Source organism: Malaya genurostris, chromosome 2, assembly GCF_030247185.1.
Source record: "Malaya genurostris strain Urasoe2022 chromosome 2, Malgen_1.1, whole genome shotgun sequence".
Lineage (NCBI taxonomy): Eukaryota > Metazoa > Arthropoda > Insecta > Diptera > Culicidae > Malaya > Malaya genurostris.
The window spans coordinates 197,303,746-197,324,702 of NC_080571.1; the positions used below are offsets into that span (position 1 = coordinate 197,303,746).

Here is a 20,957-nt window from a genome sequence, read left to right on the forward strand (position 1 = left end):
AAGCTAGTAATGTTCGAGGAACTGGTAACATACAGCGTTGTCTATTGTTACACAAACAGTATCCCATATCACTGATTAAGAAACGCTTGGGCATTTACAAATTACATGTTTTATGAACAAGCATTTGCTATTTTTGACAAAGTTGGAGCTTTTGTAGTAATCCACAGCGATATTGTATCGCTAATTGACATCACACACACACACGAAAACCGACCATTGACATTTATAGATTGGTTCCTCCGTAAAATTTTGTTCCTTTTTCTCTTGTTATGCAGAAGATTTTTGTAAAGTTTTATTTTTACCTGTGGTAATTAAAGGAGTGCCTCGACCATCCATTCACATTTTTTACTTTGTAAGTCTACTCTAATACACGTTTGAAAACATTAACAAATTTTAAAGTCTGGGTGCCGTAGCAAGTTTGTTTAACTAAAGAGTATATTTTAAATCCTTCCAGTAACAAGATTCCATGTAAAGGGAAAATGTGGCAAACGTGATTACATATCTACTCTATTGTTGTCGTTTATATATTTACATTTAATTTTAGTTCAATTATTTATAAATATCGCTTTATCTTCATTTTCGTTTCATTAAATAAATCTATACAAAAGGTACACTCACAGAGACGTAAGGCGCAAGCTGGAACAAACTTGTGCGATTTCTATATTTTTGGTATATTTCATTCATTTTTCTCCGATTTCTTCATAATACCACAGTATATCATTGTTGAATTTTTAATCGCATTCGAAAGGTACTGTCGATGGTTGAAAACAATATCCTAATTGTAAATGCTTTTCTAAAAAAATATACACTATAGATATACATACATACTTACATTAATCTCGTACATCTGCACACAAAACAGAATACATAAAAACGATTCAAATCATAGTCTACGTGAGCCACGGTCTGACGTTTTTTAATGATCACTAAACATATGAAACAATAAAATGAATTTAAAACATCTCTATAAAATACAAAATCATAACTTGTAGAGGTATTGCAAGTACTTGTGATGCCCCATTACAAACCGCACTGAAGAAATTTGAATTACCTTTGTATTTCGAATGTTGGCACGATTCATGAAAATATTATTAGGATTTTTCGTTTAAAAGCAAATTTGCACCAGAAAGAAGGTTTAAAAATTTTGAAATGTCAATGATTTGTGACTTATTTTTACATGATTTGCCAGATATATTCAAAGATTGACTCTTTTGTTCCTTTCGGAACATGAAAATTAGATAAAAGAAATATCGTACATTTCAGAAATTTTAAAACATTATTAGCGAAAACACTAAGAGCGCATTGATCCTTTTCAAACATAGTCCAAGTTTCATGGCCATAGAGAACAACCGGTTTGAAGAGCGGTTTTTAGATGGCCAATTCCGTTCGGTGGCATACTTTTCTCGACCGATTTTTTGTGATCAAAGTACGCACGATTCCCTGTTAAATAAGCCTTTATATTTTACTGTTGGTAGCATCGACGGCTGTCACCAGTAGGTCCAAATATAAGAATTTCACGAGCCACCACTACATTGTCGCCATCTATCAATCTCTTCGACGAATTCATACTCAGTCTGAATCGCCCAGCTGTCCGATGTATGATTTCATCATCATCACAAAGTTACATATCCCATTATAATAATTTGAAAGTTTTACTTCAATTCGGAATATCATCCAAGCTCTTCGAATGACACCTTCTAAAGTAATATTAAACAGGAGGCATGAGAGACCATTAATTTGTCAGATACTCGGGCGTAACCCATCAAGCTATCCATTCGGTTTCAATGAATCTACAAGCGAATGAAAATCAATGTAGTACTTAATCAGTAGAAGTCTTAACTTGCTTCCGCGAAACACAGCTGCAAAATTCTCTTCTCTCAGATTGTTGAGTGAGCTCTACGAGTGTCCGATTCAAAGCTTTGCAGTTAACTCGGCTGGTATTCGATTCGGAATTCTGTATGATTTTCAAATGGATTCCGAATCAAATGCAACATTTGATTCCGACTCGGAATGGTTCTGGGTTAATGATCGCTGACGTATTTGACGTAGAAGACGTATTTTATTCGACTGAAGGGTTTCAGAGTTCAAAGAACGCACAATTTCATATAAAATATGTGTCTGTATTTTACTGATGTTAGCATTAACAGCGGTCATCAGATTGGTTCAATTACACAAGTGCGCAAACCAACGTTTAATATATAACCTGAACATTAGGAAAACGTGAAATAAGTAAAAATTGATTCAATGAGTAATTGCATTTAGTTGACGATCGAATCCAAAAAAGGAATTGGTGGATGATTCATTCAACCAAATACTCAGATTCAAATCGATCTTATTCGATCGAGAACTTGAATAACTTATTGTTTTTAATCTTATTTCCCTCACCCCGGTTTCAACCGGGGGTGAAAGGAAGTTTATTAACGCGAGTTCTAGGTGGTTAAGCCTCAAATGCTCAAAATGAATAACAGAAAGCACATGGGCTAAATCTGCGAATGTATATTTTTATTATATGGGTGAGTCGGCAGCCTTGGGCCACTCCTGATTTATCGAAAAATATTGAACGAATTTATTTGATTTTTTTTTGTAACTAAAGTGAGTGATTTCTGTGACCTCCATCCGAATTTCATTAGAAATATTGGATTACTTCAAAAGAAAAAAATAACCTCATTTCTGCGATAATGTCAATTTTTTGTTTCATGGTATTTTAACATTAAATTGACAGAATGTAAGCAATTTTCTTCAATTTTGCAGAGAATAATGAACTTGAGTATCAGAGATTTATTATTTTTAAGATTTCATTACAACTCGAATGTTGAAAAATATTTCATAAATAAAGATCTAGGAATGCACAATCGGAGCCTTGGGTCACTGCTCATTAACAGACAAAAAAGATAAAGAATAAGCAGCGGCACTGAAATGTATCGTTTCGGTCAAAAAACGTAAGAAGTCCTTAACACCAAGAAAATCAGTAAAAAAAAACGCTAAGTGAATGTGTCAAGTAAAGATACCAATTTCGTTTCAAATAATTTTTTTTGTTACTTGCATGATATTAGTTCTAGTAAAAATATGAATTTGGGAGCAAAAACCACCCTATTCATTTTTTTTTTACAGTTTTATTTAAAGTTTCATCATTTGTTAAATTAAAAAATTCAGTTATGATAGTTGATGACAGTTGTGACCCAAGGGCACACCATGGAGGGAGGACCAAACGATAAAAAATTATCAAGTTCAATTTGTATATTTACCATGAAAACAAAAAGGGTATAGTAAAATATCAAAGGGCGAATTTTTTAAAAAAAAGTTCATTTACAGTTATGAAAAAATGTCAAATTAAAACTGGCCCACGGCTGCCGACTCTCCCCTATTCATAACAAATATTTGGAACCCATTCTAACGATTGTTCACCTTCTCTCATTCTATGATGTGAACATGCTAAAGGTCTTTTCGTACTTGGCCAATCAGACCGACCTGACATTCGTTTTCTCTCTCTTCGGTTTTGACCGAACTGCCCGCGTGTGCATGTATTGGTAGGTCGGAGCCAACCAATAATTTAGATCGTTGGCAACGATATTTCCTCCGTCTTTTTGCACCCTACGGTTAGACTGAAATATGTCATTGAGTAAGTGTTTCAGATTGAATATTGAGTGATATTTTCTCTCTCCTAGTTGCTAAGACGAATCGCGATCATTTATCCGATAAACAGTTTCCACATTCCACACGCTTCCGGAGCCTACGGCAGGTCCTAATGATGTAGCCTGGATCAATTTGTCTTCAGGTACGGGTCAATGTTTTTCTGAGTACAGCAAGACTCGGGTGACCTTAAGAACAGGCCTTAGAACACGTTTTAACGATAGTAATATAAAGTTAAAACCGAACTGTTCACACTTGTACTATGTTATACGCATGACATATTGTATGTTTTTGTTTGTATGTTTGTTTAGAAACAAATTGCAAAAATGTTTACGTCGCAAACATTAAGCACTGGTTAAGAAGATAAATGTACGTTGATAACATCCAGAAAATTAGAAAAAGCCAGTTAATCTTTCTAGCTATGGATGATGTTAGCGTTGAGAGACTATGGACACTAGTAAGGAAAAACTGTTCATTCTAATTAGTCATGGCACTGCAGTTTGATGAAAAAAAATACTATGAAAGGTTCTGCAGCTCATTGTTGGTGTTCGGAACAATTGTACTGTCACTAAAAATTTATTCACGTCAATGCTGGACACGACACGATAATAAGTAATATTAGCCTACAATTTTACTTAGTATTGATTCTTTTTACAGAACCTAATCCAAGATTTTTGGGGGAAAAACAGTAAAGCTGCCATTTTCAAAAATCAAGGTTCTTCACAATTGCCCCGATTCTGCAATCCAACGGATTTGTGATACGAACCTATCTACACTTTCGTTCGAGTTCGAATTTTGCATTCTTTATTCCGTTCGACTTGTATGATTCGATCGACTCTCGTTCGGGAACACTTGAAATTTCGAACACTAACCATCAAAGCTGTCAACACTACTTACACGTTCTATATTATTTATATTATTAATTTCTTAGTAAACGAAACCGTCACACTCGTATTAACAAATTAGAACGATTCTAATCCGAACATAACACATGGATCAATAAGTCCCGAGACTAACAATGGAAACAACATTTTTTTTGCATCAACATTTTGCCTCTTAGGGTGATACAATGGTTCCAACGTTTTTCCAATTTTTCAATACCATGTTTATAAAAAAAATTATCTTTCGCTTCAAAATAAGCTTCAGTTTCAGCGATGACCTCCTCATCTGAGCCAAATCTTTTTCCCTGGAGTTTTTTTAAGATCAGCAAAGAGCCAGTATTCACTGGGGGCTGAATCTGGCGTGTATGGGGGGTGGGGAAGCAGATCAAAGCCCATTTCGTTCAATTCCGCCATTGTGTTCATCGACTTGTGGCAGGGTGTATTTTGTTCCATCGAAAGCAATCGCGGCACCCACTTGGAAAAAAACCTTTTTCATGCTCAATTTTTCATGAAGGATAGTAAATACACTTCCATATGATATGTGTGTCATCTCAGCAATCTCACGGAGCTTCACTTTACGATCTTTCATTATAATTTTTGTCACTTCACTCACATTTTCCGGTGTAACGGCTTCCACAGGTCTACCCGAGCGTTCCGCGTCATTTGTGTCGATACGACCACGTTTAAACTCGGCGAACCACCGACAAATCGTTGCTTTTGATGGACAAGAGTCCGGATAACATTTTTCAATCCATTGTTTCGCTTGCACGGTGTTTTTACCCATTAAAAACCAAGTTTTATCAAAACACGAAACTCGGTTTTTTCATTTTTTAAACAAACTACAAAACGACTTTACTCCAACCTCGATAACTCAGCTGTTTCTGGTCGGATCGACTTAAAATTTTGACCCGTTTCAAGCAAAGGTTAGTACTCTAGAAAGACGTGGTTACTGGTTTACTACGAGCGCCATCTCTGCTTTAGTCTCGGGACTTATTAATCCATGTGTCAAGTAATACGTACGCAAGTCGATCAAGTAATGTTCGAAAATTTAACTCGAACTCGAACGAATGATACTCGAGTTCATACCCAACTCGAACGGAATGCAGAACGGGAATTGCACATTCGATCGGAACATTTCGAATCGATCGACGTCATATTATGTCAATCGCTTCAATTTTTCCACTTCTTCACTTAGAAAGTTTTCTTCTGCGTATTAAGAAGTCGTTTTTGGTCATTTATTGGTTTTAAATGTTTATATCACGTTAGTTGTCTACGTTTGGAAGGGTATTTGCTTCGAAACTTTAGCCATTTATGTGAAATAAATATATTTAGCAATAAAGGACCAAAATAGTCATGTCTTTAAACAAAAAAAAACAAGCATAGTTGTACCAGTTTCCTGTTTTGTTTCGTCATGATTACATGGCTACTCTGATGGCAAACTGTTTCGATAAAAGCTTGTCAATTGACATAGTCGAAAAATGACGAAAAATGCTAGCAGGGTTGTGCTTTACTGTTCAAAATTTATTTTGGGAAAACGGCCCTTATTGCCGTTCTCACTTCCACTTTCACTTCACATGTCACTTAACTTGATTTTACCTATTACCAGCAGAGATGTCTATCTCCTCTGTGTGACGAAGAGCAAGCAAAATCTCTCCCCTCGCACTAACAACTTCAACGAGAGCTCTTCTCTTTCACATTTATACACCACTGTTGTGTAAAGTGTACACGCATCATGAGTGCGTTTGTTTATTTCCTTTTACCTCTTCCACTGAATCGCACCAAAGTGCTAGAGCATTAGCTAATAAATTCTCTGAGGTGGATGCAGATACTTTCACAGAGGTGTACACGCCGGTGAGCACTCTGCTGTATGGTTTTCGTAGATGAAGCGTGGACACGCAAAATCAGCAAAATAAAACAATTTATCGTAAAATTTTCGGTTTTCCTTGCAAATTTTTCATAGCAAGGTCAGATCTACTCTCTATTAATTGAAGTTCACAGAAGTGTTCGCTCACCATCACGCGCCAGTGGTCACTTGGGTGTATTTAGACGAGAGCGCGTGTGAGCGATTCATGCGAAGAGAATGTGTTTCACTCGCGCCAGCTGCTTTAACCACAAGCACACACTCAAATGCTGTCTATTCGACACTGAGAAGAAGTGCGCTTTCCTCTTTGTGCGGTGCTTCGTTTTTTTCATCCTCGGTGTGGCAAAAATCTGACTCTAGCGTGTATATCTCTGGTGAAATGCCATCTCTGATTACCAGTATAACGCTCAATAATGTAATCGCTGTATTTAAAAAAAAATTCCAACAAAATTTTGTTGATTTGATATTCATAATAACAACAAGCTCATCTAAATAATTACTTTTTTCTCTGAAACAACTTTCGTGATAAAAATCTACTTTCACCTCACTTGATTTTCACCGTGAAGTAATACCCGTACTAAGGGCCAACATGTTTTAATGTAACGTTTCTGAATATGGAATAATACGGAAGAAAAACATGTTATTTCGCCTAAAACATGAAATCAGAGTTAAAACTCTGTGTGAACGTAGTTTTAGCCTTCATGACCCGGAATTAAATCGAGGCTGAATAGTGACCTTATATCCTTCGCCCAGAACGGCAGATGTTCCTGCAACCACTTGTGAGTGCGATTCGAAATGTGACACGGAGTCCCATCTCATTGAAATACAACGTACTGATCTTTGATCTACGGAAGAGCATACTTACTTAAAATCCCGGAGGTTAAATTTGTTGCCTTCTGAAATTAACACCGGATCCAAACCAAACATCATAACGCGAGCACGATGCTTGGTAAGATACACGTTTTTATTATCATCGGCAAAGTCTTTTACCGAGAGAGAACCAAAATACCGGTTCTGGAATTGGATACGGAATTGTCGATTAACATGCTTTCGTCGGTGAACAGGACTACCGGATTTTTTTCGCATGAGAAAATACAACATTTTCTTACATCACTAGAATGGTAACACCCGGGTGCGGTTTGTGATCATATCACGCGTTTTTTAATAACGGCCAACCTGTCAACTTCCACTTTCGAAAGAAATTGCAGACGAGCTATGAAAAATAGAGTATTAAATTTAACACCGGACGAAAGAGAAAACTTATTGGCCGTTATAAAAAAAAAACGCGTGATATGAACTTTTTCCGTGCCTGCGACTACGTCCCGCGGTCTTCCTTTATGATATACTTGCATATGCAAAGCAAAGTCCTGGCATTACATTCCTTTTGTGGAATTTGGCCTTTCTGTTTCAACAGACTTCGCAGCCAATTCTTAGTGTACAGTATCATTGCATGGCTAGTACTATGGATCCTACTGACACTAAGAATCCATCCAGGTCGGGGCTCGAACATACGACAACTGGCTTGTAAGACCAGCGTCCTATGCATTGAACCGTCAACCCGGGACTTGCATATGACGACAGTGATAACCGGTCCCGAGCTGACCTCAGACGACCTGTGACTACTTTCGCGGATATTCATTCTTTCTTTTGTCGATCTAGGAAAATATTTTTGCGCGTGGAGCAAATCACGAATACGCTACCACTTCGTCATGGTAGAAACTAAATAAATCGTTTGCATTTATATACAGCGGTATGAGTTATAGCTTACGTGCCAGCAATAATAACCTAGGCATTGCAAATCTTCACATGTACGATGTTGAAAACATTGATAGGAAAACGGATTGGACACTCGGCTTCGACTCCGATGTTCTTCGTTAGATTGAGTCATATCTCTACAATCACCGTCTAACTGCCAAGTTTGCCAATTATGTTTCCAATGAGTTTCTCGTCTCTTCTGTAATTTCACAAGGAAGTAACCTTGGTCTCTTGATCTTTGTACTTTCCTTTAATTCCAGACAAATGCCTGGAAGACCAACGCGTATCTTTAACCTCTCAAAATTTAATCAGAAATCTACAACAGCAAGAACAGCATTTACGCGAAAACATTTCTCTCAAATTTAATGATGTCTTGGGGAAATGTAGAACGACTACTTGGGATTTATTACGAGAATAGCTAAATATTTCACTGAGATCCACTTTCTGAAGAACTCATTCAAGCCATAATTTTATCTCTGTAGTATTAGTAAAGCTAATCACTACTAATTGATAAAACGAAGATTTGGTCGCTTTACTTTGCGTAGACTTCCGTAGAACAATCCACATTAACTACCGAGTTTTTAGATAAGCCTTACCGATTCCTTCAATCCCAGATAATGGTGTATCACCATCTTATGTTGAATTTCGCATTGATTGTAAACATCCGATGATGTTTGCTATTCTATAGAGTCCACAAACAATGTAAAAGCAATCATTTATGAAAATAATGAAGGCATGGCGGTCTTGCATTTGAAAAGTCAGGTCGTCCTTGCATCGAAATCCTCAAAAAAACGTATAGCATGACAGCTTTTTTTATAGAAATAAAAACAATTCGCCGTATACAGTTGCTCGTTTCGATCAAACAAAACCGTATTAGGACTGGACTCAAATAAGAAAATAACATCATCCGTTGAAAACAATTAATTTAAGGAACAAACCAAAGGGCAACTTCAAACAATAACTACAACAAGTACAAACACAAATAAAAGCAAGGTTTCAACTTATTGTTATTTTACACATTTTTGTTGTTCTTAGTTTTACATTTACTCTAGGTCGTTTTTTCCTTTTTCCTAAAACAAAGTGTTATATCGAGTTTTCAATTTCAACAATAACTGCGGTGCCTTCTCTTCCGTATTTTGCGAACATTGCTCCATTGCTCGGCATTAAGAATAAACTTCGAAGTACACTGATCTGTGATTATTTTAATAACGCAAATAAATACATATCACGGCTGTGATTTTTGTTTTCAGAGCGCGTTTCTTATTTCTTGGTGAACATTTATCTTGTATTCTTTTTGTTGATTTATTCCGACGATAAATGTTGAACGAATAAAGGTAGTTAAGAAAGATAGAGAGTGCTCTAGTAGAAGAATTGTATTAGATTTATACAGTCAATGACCGCTCGGCTCGATAGAAAAATGCGACTTTCGGAGATAAAGAGAGCAAAATCGTGGAAAAATTATCGTTCTTAAAACAGCTATATTGCAATTTTGGTTTTGCTATGTTTTGTTATTTCTTTTTTTTTTTTTTGTTAGGGAGAACCGGCTTACTGGATTTGTTTTGTTAATGTTGGGAAAAGATGGATTTGATATGTTACGATATTTATCTTCGCGTCTAATTTTTTTTCAATAAAATTACACTCTTCTGCCATTGTCACTTCTTTGTCTGTAGATTTCGTTTCAACTTTGTCCAGTGAAGGCTCACATGAAATTTATTTCGCACACATCTCTATCTAAATACAGTTTTATCATACTTTTAGTAATTTTTTATGTAAAAGATTGAGACTCATGCGTAAAAAATCCTCTCAGTCGTTATATGGGTCTGAATGTTGGTTCCTAAACGATGTTTTTCTTTTCTAAATAAGGTTAAGTATTATTCCGTCTCTTTTAGTTTTTAACTAGCATTCCAGGCCAGTACTTCGCGCTAGCACGTATATATTTTTTAACCAAAAAAACCTGCTTTTAGCCAATTGCTTGAAATAAACTACAATGGTCATGTATAAAGTTTGCTAACAAGAAACATGCAATATCAATCTATGATATTAGAAGGAATTCAAACTGAATAACACAAAACTAAAAAATTTGCGCCAAAATAAGGTAAACAGTATTCGGACTTCATTTGTGCTTCTTTGTCCACCAAAGGTATCAATTTTTTTGATACTTTCCTCATGCACACCGCGCAGTCTCACACGCTACGTCTGACCTGCCTACCTAATCCTGCGTATTTCACATGCAAAATATTGTTTAAACTATTCACCTTTGCCCTGCCGCTATCAATAAACTTATCTAGGTTTCTGTTTCTCAAGTAGCTGTCCATTCTTACGTTAAAATCTTAAAACACTCTAACCACTTTTAGTAGTACTGCACATTAATAGTCTCGTGATATCGGGGTTCCCTACGTCTTAAAAGCATGACTCGTTAAAAAATGAACCATCTCTTTCGGGAAAGCAATGCTTTCCTTTTGTTTTAATGAAGAAAGCTATCTGTATATGTAAATTTTCCTTCTAATATTTCTTACGTAAACAAAATGTAAAACCTAACCTTAAAGCAACGTAACAAAAGCTTGTAACCGTTTCGTCGTCTCATCCGTTTTGGGACCAACATAAACGTTGTCTCACTGAAGCTCTCGCCGAAAACTGTCTTCGTCCATCGGGTCGATCATTGTACCGGTGTCGGATAGCATCTGAAAACTCTGAAAATCCATCTGCCCAAGGCCAAGATCAGCTTCAAAGTCATCTGATGAGAAAAAAAAGAAATAAGAATAAAAACTTCAGAAAATCAAGAATAATTTCTACGAAAACCAATTTATCAGTATCAATTGAAAGATTCTTTAACATTTTCCCGAAAACGATTTTCCTGAATATAAAAACACGAAGCGTTTTCCCCCAGAATTTATTGCCTGTAGAAAATAAAAAGAATCAGGAAAATTTATTCTAGAATGTACCGAATCCCATAAAAAATGTATCTTTAACTGATTTTTTTAACTGATCAACGATTCTATGGTTTCAAAATCGATATTAAAATGATAGATATTGATGTTCTTGACAAGATTTTTCATCACTTTGATCAAATCCTTTAATCTTTGAATTATTAATTATCGTACAAGTATCCATCATGATAATTATTTGTCTATATAAAGGAACTTGAATTCACTACAATGCATTGTTATGCTTTATAAAAAGAACAAATCTCTGATACAAGGGATATCACGATGACGGTCAAATGATCAAGAACACTAATACTTCTGACTGTTCTTATCTATCATTCTTACAATTTTCGATAACCGTTTGACTGAACAGGTTTTCTGGGTTTGATGAGGATGTTCCTCTAAGTGATGAAACGTGCAAGGTCTTACAATTCAATAATGAAGGTTTGAAACTTTTATCCGATGGTTATGTGTACCATACAGAAAAGCAAGTAAGTTTTGCTTTTACTTTCATTTGAACATGAACTCAAAAGGAGATAGATTTTCTAGGCGGAATTTCTACGATAAACCAAAGAAAACAGACCTCTAAGCTAGTACGAACTTTTTCAAAAAAGCTGTGTAAAGCATACACAAATTGAAATCTCTACTTGAATGTCTGTTCTCTGTGCATAAACGTTATAGTTCCCTTAGACATTCTCTGCTTAACTATCTTTAATCGGGTTCGGGTTCGGACGGGTTTCGGGTACAAATATTCAACCCTAGACATTCGTTTAATCAGGGTGCGTAAAAAAATATGAATCATTATCATAAACTATAAATTATCATAGTTATTCGTAGAGTACGCAAAATGGTTGTGTGTGCGTGAGTGTGTCTGTGTGTGCATGTAACGAAAATGTGCACTCGATTTTCTCAGAGACCGCTCAAACCGATTTTCTTCAACTTAGTTTCAAATCAAAGGCCTTATAGTCCCATAGGTTCCTATTGAATTTGGGGCTACCACGTTTGGCATAAAGTCGTTTGGCATAATACCGTTTAGCATAACGCCATTTGGCATAATAGTTATTTGGCATAATGGTTATTTGGCATAATGGTCATTTGGCATAATGGTCATTTGGCATAACAGTCATTTGGCATAACAGATGAACATGCTGCTTAATGGAAATTCTTTTTATTTACTGAAATTTTGTAAGGTCTAATTCGGCTACGCCTCATCGCCCCCATCTGCAATTAAGTAGGTGTGGTTTGTTAATGACCAAATACGTTGATTTTGGATATACTGGATCACCGTTCCCGGAAGTACCGGGAAAGTGCTCGTGTGCTCCAAACCGGAAATCACTCCAATTTTTCAGAAACGGTCAGAACGATCTTCGCAAATTCAGATTTAAAAGAAAAATATTATCTTTTCATAAGTTGATGTAGAATTTTATCCAGATCAGGCTTCCTGTTCCGAAGCTATACCAAATGAAAGGGTCAACATCTATAAAAATTAACTGCTTTTGACTTTTGTTCGGATCTAACTTCCGGTTCTGGAATAACACGTTTTGTTCTTAAGCAATATTCAAAGAAAAGATTTTTGAAGAATCCCAAAAAAAACATGAATTTTATGAGAAAGGCATCGTAACACCACAAGGTGTATTAAAACAGCTTTTTTTTCAGAACATTTCGACTGAACAAATGTAAGTTGTGACATATTTCAATAAAGCGGTGTTAAATTTTCATTGATTACTGATGAATGCAAACATTTCAGGAACGGCAAAGGGTATCCGACTGATGGAGGAAGATAAGGTCGTTTAAAGAAGAGTGTCTTGATTTGTTTTGGTTGGTCATATTGAGTACAACGCGAATGAAAACATTATTCACGTCTCCAAGCAATCCAAGGGTTGATCTGCCGAGACAAACATTCCGTTACTGGACTGGCCAGCTAGCAGTCCTTATTTCAATCCAATTGAAAATCTCTGGGGAACCTTGGCAAGAACGGTTTATGCGAATGGACATCAGTTTCATACACTCACGCAAAAATATATGGAATTTCATAATGATATCGTATGGTTTTTAGCCACACGAATGCCGAATGCGAATCATAAGACTGCCTAATGAAGTCACGAAAATTGTAATTCCAATAAAAAGCCTTATGAAATTCATACAAAATTTTTAGGAACATTGTGCGAAATTTCTATAGCAAACATAACTTCTTTCATATACTGTGGTATTCATAAGTTTTTCGTATGAAATCTTTAATAGTGATAGATGTGATGTATATTGCAAATTCATGACCATTATAAAAGAGGCATATTCTTCATGTTAATCTTTTGAAATGGTGATTTTTGATGCGTCATAAGATTTTCGCCACTCATTTTGCCTGAGTGTAGCATTTTCAGCATCAAAACGTTCAAGTTCAGTTCAAGAGAGTTGGGCTAAAATCGATATCGATACGATAGTGCAAAATCGTCTTTTACATCGTTAGATAGGGGAAGGTGGGGTAAAACGTACCCCCGAGGCATAATTCACAATTTACTTTTGCAAAAATTATCCATAAGTCATCAATTTAATGAATAATAAAGAACAATCTTCCGCCTGGCTAATATTTCGTCAATGAAAAGTCTAAAGCTTTCTTCAAATAAAAAGAAGAAGCTTTACGAGGGCGCATATTGGCCCGTGGTTGTCATGAGCTTTAATCCGTTGTTATGATGGATGTTCACTTCGTATAATTCAAAATGTATATTTTTCATGTTTTCCACGATCGGGTGTCATGCCCCGCATATATTTCAATAGACAAATTTTAAGGGTTTTGGAAAATAAGATATTTCATGTATTTTTCAATGCATACAGTGAGTATTTGTACGTAATTTTGAGATAAAATGATTACGGAATATATAAAATAATAGCGAAAAAAGTGTGTGTTGCTAATGTTCTCTGGTTCACGTGGGCCGATCTTCAAATGATTTTTTTGTTCGAATGGTGACGTTTATACGAAGGTTTAGTCTATAGTACATAAGGAAAATCCTTCAGGAAAGTACAGAAAAACTAGAAAATTGGTTCGTTTGGAATTGGAATTCTTTATTTCGAATCACATGTTCAATTAGGTGAGAGCGCGAAATGAACAGCATACAGGTTTCCATTTTCCGATATATAAATTTGGGTTCAATGCCGTGAAGTCAAATTATAAAATGACTATAAGAAAAGAAAGTGGTAAACTTTTTCCTATGATTCGTTGTTTTACTAAAACTCCAGAAATGTGAATCTTATCTTCTTGATATATAATTATTGCTGTCACAATGCACTGAGACAACAGGATTGAGGTGTGCTACCACCAGTGCTGTAAAACTTCATTCAATTCAATTGAAACTGAATGTGGAACACATTGACGATCTCTCTAATGCAGTAAACTTCACTCTCTGACACACACAATGTTTGCTGACGGCCCGAACGGGCAGCATTCAGTCATCACTCGTTTCTCTTCAATCGAGGCTTAGTTTAACCACCGTCAGTTGATCTCTTGAAGTAACAAAATATCTCTTTCAATAGTGTGAGAGCGGCCTTCAAATGAGGTTCATGTAAACATTCAAATTGGTTCAAGATAATAGATGAAAGACTAATCAGATAGCTGAAATACCAATCACAGAATACACATAAATTAATTGTTTCCTCCTTAAGTTTTCATTTTTAACACTTTACTCCATTTATAATTCTATTCGAGCGAAATTGCTTACTACCAGGAGCGAAGACTATGAAGCAGCTAGACTACTTGGCACTTGAAACTGAGTAAGCAAAACTTCGAATGACTAGGTACGATTATTCAACTGACGATGAATGGTGGGAGCTTCACTTGGAATTGGCAGCATAAGTCGAATGAATTAGAAGGGATATGCTGACGGTCAGTGGCCACAAATTTCATTTTCATCTTATATTATTCGATTGAAAATGAAATTTTACCGCACTGGCTACCACTTCAAATCAACACCGTTAACTCAAACACCAAAACTGTTCGGCTCTCTACTTTTTGGAACAATTCCATTCGAATTAGAAGGAAATTTTTACGGGTTAATTTTTTCATAAACATTTCCTTTGAAGGATTCATTGGACGAGATTTTGTGTAAATTTTTCTCGAAACGACATCAAAATTTCGTCAATTGCTTCAAATTGCAAGTTCGGTTATTCATTTGATTCCAAACGTCTTCAATTGGCCCAAACGCGATTCGAATTGTATCAACCCAGAGTACTTCGAAATTTAAAATTATTTGCATTTGAGTGGCTATGAACAGGTTCGTCCAATGTACTCGAACCATCCCGTTTGCCTCCTGTTTTTAAATTACATCGATTGAACCGAGATTTGGGAACTCATCGACATTTTAAGAGCAGGAAAAAACTGCTTTAAAGTGCGAAGTGTACGTGTCGTGTGTACCTGATTTGGGGAAAAATGTTGAGATCGAATCGAAAAAAATTGTCAGGTGATTCATTTTTATAGAACATTCTACTTCACTGATCGCGAGCAATCATAAGGGCCGTTCGATTATTCTAACTTAAGAGTATCCGAAATAATTTCCATCCAAAGATAATTTTTGAGTTGTAAGAAATTCACCGGGACAGCTACAGGTACAGAAAAAAAGGAAGAAGTACAGAAGCTAAGTTCAGGAAAAAAAGAAGATACAGGATCAAGTGCAGAAAGTACAAAACCAAGTACAGAAATGAGGGAAACAAGTATAGGAAGTACTGGGACAATTGAGTGCAGAAAAAGGTACAGAATGTGCAGATGGTACAGATATAAGTGCAGAAATTACAGGACCAAATACGGAAAATACGTGAGCAGGTATAGAACGTACAGGAACAAATTCTGAAACAAGCACAGAAAGTACAGGAACAAACACACAAATTACAGAAACAAGTACACAAAGTACAAAATAAAGTGCAGACAATAGAGGAACAAGTACAGAAAAAAGTTAAAAGTTCAAAAGTTAATCGCAAATGTCGAGACAACAATTTTGAATGGCAAATTAGACGAAGAAAAAGTTTTCATTCACGCATTCCAATGATGCCCACTGCTATGTCATTTCAATTTGAACGTCATTTTCTCATCCGTTTAACTTTTCTGTTACCGTCAATAATCGTTATGAGTCTGTAGCGTGAATTTAGAGTTTTTTTCTGATGGTAAATTGTACGCTGCCTGTTTGCGTTTCGGCAAGCCATCGGTTTTATATATTTTGTCCTGTTATCCGCGATATAAAAAGGTTGGGGCCACTATCATAGAGCATTTTAATGATATTTTCCCTCAATAATCATTAAAATTGATAAGTAGTTTTGATTTTCTACATCCAATCTAATATTATTGCGCTACGAAGTGTTCAGGGGTCCGCTAGTTCGTTATAGTTAAGATATAGCTACATTTCCTTAGGGGGTGCGTATTACCCCATCTACCCCTATTTTGTTTCATTTATAAAAACATAGAAAAATTGAGGTCGGTTAAATGAATATATACCTTTGTAGAATCGCTTTGGGTAGTCAAACCCGAAGAAAATCATTCCGATATGTGCTGCCCAGTTTCCGGTTAGAGTATATATTAGAAATAGTCGGATAAGCAAATTTTCGAATCCGACCAGTGCCCGATCGAAAATAAAAAGCTTTTACTCGTGCCCGACCCGAACCCGAAATTAATTTTTCTTCCAAACTCGAACCCGACCCCACCCGATACTAAAAGTTTTTTCCCGTTTCCGATCCGTACCCAAAAAATTCCCGAAACTGAAACAAAATTTTAATACAAATACCCGTACCTGTTGAAAATGAAAAACTCGGCACCCTTACCCAACCGAAACCAGACAAACATATCTTTTTCGGGTATTGGTCGGATTCGGATTCGGGTTGGGTTTCGGGTACAAATCTCCGAAACCCGACCATCAATATTATGAAGTATCTATGAAGTAATTATAAATAGTACATATTATTCATCGATAGTCTGTACTTTATGAATCTTTGAATTGTTACCTGCTTCAATCAATATAAGGGCTATGATCTTAGGTTACCCTGATGTTCATTTAAAATTTCATAATCTATACTTCATAGAATCGAAGTAACAATAGTATATTTTAATATGTATTTTGGAACTTCGGATAGAGTAACAGTACCCCCATTCATCGCACCTTCACTACTTTTCTCATGTCTCATTAGTTACAGTAAGATCTGTTTTCTCTGTTCGATAATTAACATCAACAGTAAAATAAGCATTCGCTTAGAGTTTTCCCGTCGCTATAACAGCCGTATTGAACAACTTTCGACCTACTTTTTCTGCTGTATTCCTTCTTAGAGCCGAAGCAAAATATTGTATTCGATTTTATCACAATTCATTGATTGAAAGTCGAGTAATCGGTAAAATAACATGGTGAATCTACTAATGAGATGACTTTCGGTACAACAGCCCTATTGGTTTATTCTGGGTGTGACTTTCTGGCGAATGGTACATTCTGTTATTTGTCTTCTACTAATTAGTACTTTCGTGAATGTCTATATTCTAGAAAATGGTACTACATTTATTAATTAACATTAATTTCAAAACAGAAACAATACTTTCGATACGCCATCAATAACTTAATATTCCCTCAAAGTAATTAACCCCTAATGGGACAGATATGCGGTTACTTCGCATATGGAACAGACAAGAGTTGATATTTTTACAAATTTTGATAAATAAAGCCGCAAATAATTATTACAATTTCTGAAAGTATCATAAAGATATACTTAATTAGCCAAGTTAACTCATAAAAACAAACATTGGACTGATATTCGAGTATATGCAGTGTCAGCTATCGCAGAGAAAACTGAAAATGAAACTCTCGGCAAGACGTTCTCTAAAGTTATGAGCTACACGATTCACTTTTTTGTACCAAAACGATCAAGCCGGCATCCCCTTTCTAAATTTGGAGAATGTGCCCTGCGTAATCATTAATCGTTATGAAGAGCTTCAATGTTTCCATTCTACCATAAAGGTGACAAAAAATGTATACAACTACCGTGTCATTACATCTCTTAGTATAGTTTAAAAATTCTTTGAAATGGTTGTTCTGATACCGATTTTCATCCATTTGTCATTTCTATCCTACGTGACTGATGGTATGTTCCAGACCTTGAGTGACTGGCGAAGAGCGACCATGGAGACGTTTTCTAGAACAACGAACACCACAGGACTAGGCTGATAAATAAGGTAAGTAAGACTGATGGCATGTCAAACAGACGTTATTTACTCTGATCTTCCCTCAGTCATTTATACACAGTTCGTGACACGAATCATATCTCAGTAGATGATAGCGCCATCTATGTGCTCGAATGAGAATTTGAAAGCTTGAACCTTTTTCTGTTTACGCGTCACATTTCATTATATTTTATTGACAAATAACAAAGATGGGACAGTTCTCCCTAAACAGTTTTTCATCTGATGCTGAAATTTCAGCATGGATCAAAGAGCGGTCATTAAATGCAACACAAAACTTGGTAAAACTGCATATGAAATATTCGGATTGATGCAACAAGTGTACGGCGATCAGTGTTTGTCTCGAACACACTGCTTTTTTGTGGCACAAACGTTTCTTGGAGGGCCGAGTGTCGCTAGAGAATGACAAACGTGAAAGAAGACCAATTTCAACTCGCACATCCGAAATGATTGTAAAAGTTCGTGATTATGTTGCGAGTGATCGTAATGCGTTCCTAACAATGATAGAAGAGGCTTTAAATATCGACAAAGAAACGATTCGTCCCATTCTTCACGAGGATTTGAGCAAAACAAAGGTTTGTGTAAAGTTTTTCCCACACGCACTGACAGAGGAGTAGAAATCACTTCGTACCCATCATTCCAGAAAAGTCGTTGCAGCCGTCAGCAACGATCCAAACTTTCTGAAATGGTGCTTTCAGTATGATCCACAAACTAAGCGCCAAAGTTCGGAATGGAAGTCAAAAAGCACGAAAATCTTCTTCAAAAATCAATACAATGTTTATCACTTTCTTTGATAGCAAATGTATCATCCACAAAGAGTTCGTTCCAACTGGTCAAACGGTCACTAGCGCATTTTATTTTGAAGTTTTAAAGCATTTGATGACCAGAATCCGTCGTACTCGACCCGAATATCGCGATCCAGAGAAATTGTGCTTGTTGTACGACAATGCGTCGAGTCACAAACAGAGCTGCAAATTGTCAGTCATGTTAAATGACCTTGACCAGACCCTGTCAGCTTGGAGCGATCTCAATCTTCAGTTCAGCAACGCCATCGCACGGCGTCTCATTCAATATGTCATGTCAATTGTATGGGTGCGCAGTGCTGCTATTTTGGCGCGTACGAATTTGACATTTCTATCCCCTACTTCTATGTACGTGATTCGATGCGGACTCGCCTGAGTGCGCCATGGTCGCAAAAATGGATGTTGCCAAAGATTTGTTCGGGAAATGTGAAAGCTGGATATCTTGTTAATATGATGTCTTTGCCTTGACAGACTGACTAAAATCATCGTCAACTATAATCGGTACGGTCAAAGTGTCTGTCAAATGAGATACTCGATAGTTCAATGACCAAGTAGAAGTATACTCAGTCAAAGACAGATGACGCATTTTGTTCTCTCTATCATTCTCCTATTCCCTGTTGAAGTAAAAAAATTCCATGAGAGTACTAACATAAACATAAATTGATAAAGTTAATTGTTCTTTGTAAAAAGTCATCGGATTTCGGAGTTTATTGGTGTACATGAATTTAATTCAATGTTTATGCTGTTTGATTAATATTTAGTCACATCGTAATCAAGCAATGATTTTAATTTAATTCAATGTTTATGCTGTTTGATTAATATTTAGTCACATCGTAATCAAGCAGTGACAGGAGAAATGAAGATAATATCAATTGCATCGGCAATCAATGAGCGTCCTGGTGAGTATAATATCAAGAGAATTTAAGTTGTGACAGATCGGCTCTCAGACACTCAATATATGATGATTGGTAGAGCCTGGTTGGCAGCAGTCCAGTGACATAAACTTTCCAATCTTCGTCGTGCAAAGTTGCTCGTTGATAGTGACATTTAGCAGCTCTGTTCACAAATCGATCATTGGTCGTCAGTTTTGGCCCAAAACTAAGTGTGTGTTGGACCACCCACCTTATTCACCTGATTTGGCGCCGTGTGACTTTTCCTTGTTTCCAAACTCGAAGTTGAAGGGACACGCATCTTCAAAATTAAGACCATCAAAACGACTTCGACACGAGCATTGGAGGCTATTCCATAAAATGAGCTGGAGCACGCATTGTATCACTATTGAATCTATGTAAGAAATATATTACATCGAAGGGAGAATACTTTGAATAATAATTTAAAAAAAACTCGAGAAATCTTGTTTATTATGCGATCTATGGGATCAGTCTCGAAACTTCATGGACACACTGTGCATAATTAACCACGATATCACGATTGTTAAGTTGGAAAGACTTGGATTCGGTTCGAACATCTTTCGATGGTTGCTATCATATCCCAGAAATCATTGTTTTGCAGTGAAAATCGGTGATTAATCATGATTTTATCACTTCGTCCGGAATTCCACAGGGTACTCAGTACTCATCTCGGGTACTTCAATAACGTCAACTTTTCTCTGGAGGGTTATCGTATATCATTTTCTGAAGACTCTCAGTGGCGTCTCGTGACAAATTTCACGGGTTGTGCACTGCTTATATGGTATGATATCAGAACCGTATTGACGTTGTAACTGAGACAGCAATTTGTTTTCAACTACCATAAGCATAAGCCACTGAAGCCTCTCCTGAATGTGTGCATACAAGTTCTCACAGAGCCTATTCGACCAGTTGTGCAGTGCACGAGGTGCACATGAGGACGAGACGCCACTGAAGACTCTAAGATCTATTATTATATAGCTTTTATATTATAGTAGAT

At 36.3% G+C, this 20,957-nt stretch overlaps 1 protein-coding gene across 8 annotated transcripts in view; it reads right to left on the reverse strand.

Annotated features, from left to right (window-relative positions):
* Positions 1-1,004: 1,004 nt before the first annotated feature.
* LOC131426917 (CREB-regulated transcription coactivator 1) overlaps positions 1,005-20,957 on the reverse strand; it is an 83,003-nt gene continuing 63,050 nt past the window's right edge. For all 8 annotated transcript variants that reach the window (XM_058589682.1, XM_058589683.1, XM_058589684.1 and 5 more), the window contains one exon: positions 1,005-10,861. In XM_058589682.1, coding sequence (XP_058445665.1) covers positions 10,740-10,861 — 122 coding nt within the window. In that variant the 3' untranslated portion in view covers positions 1,005-10,739. The remainder of the gene's footprint in view (positions 10,862-20,957) is intronic.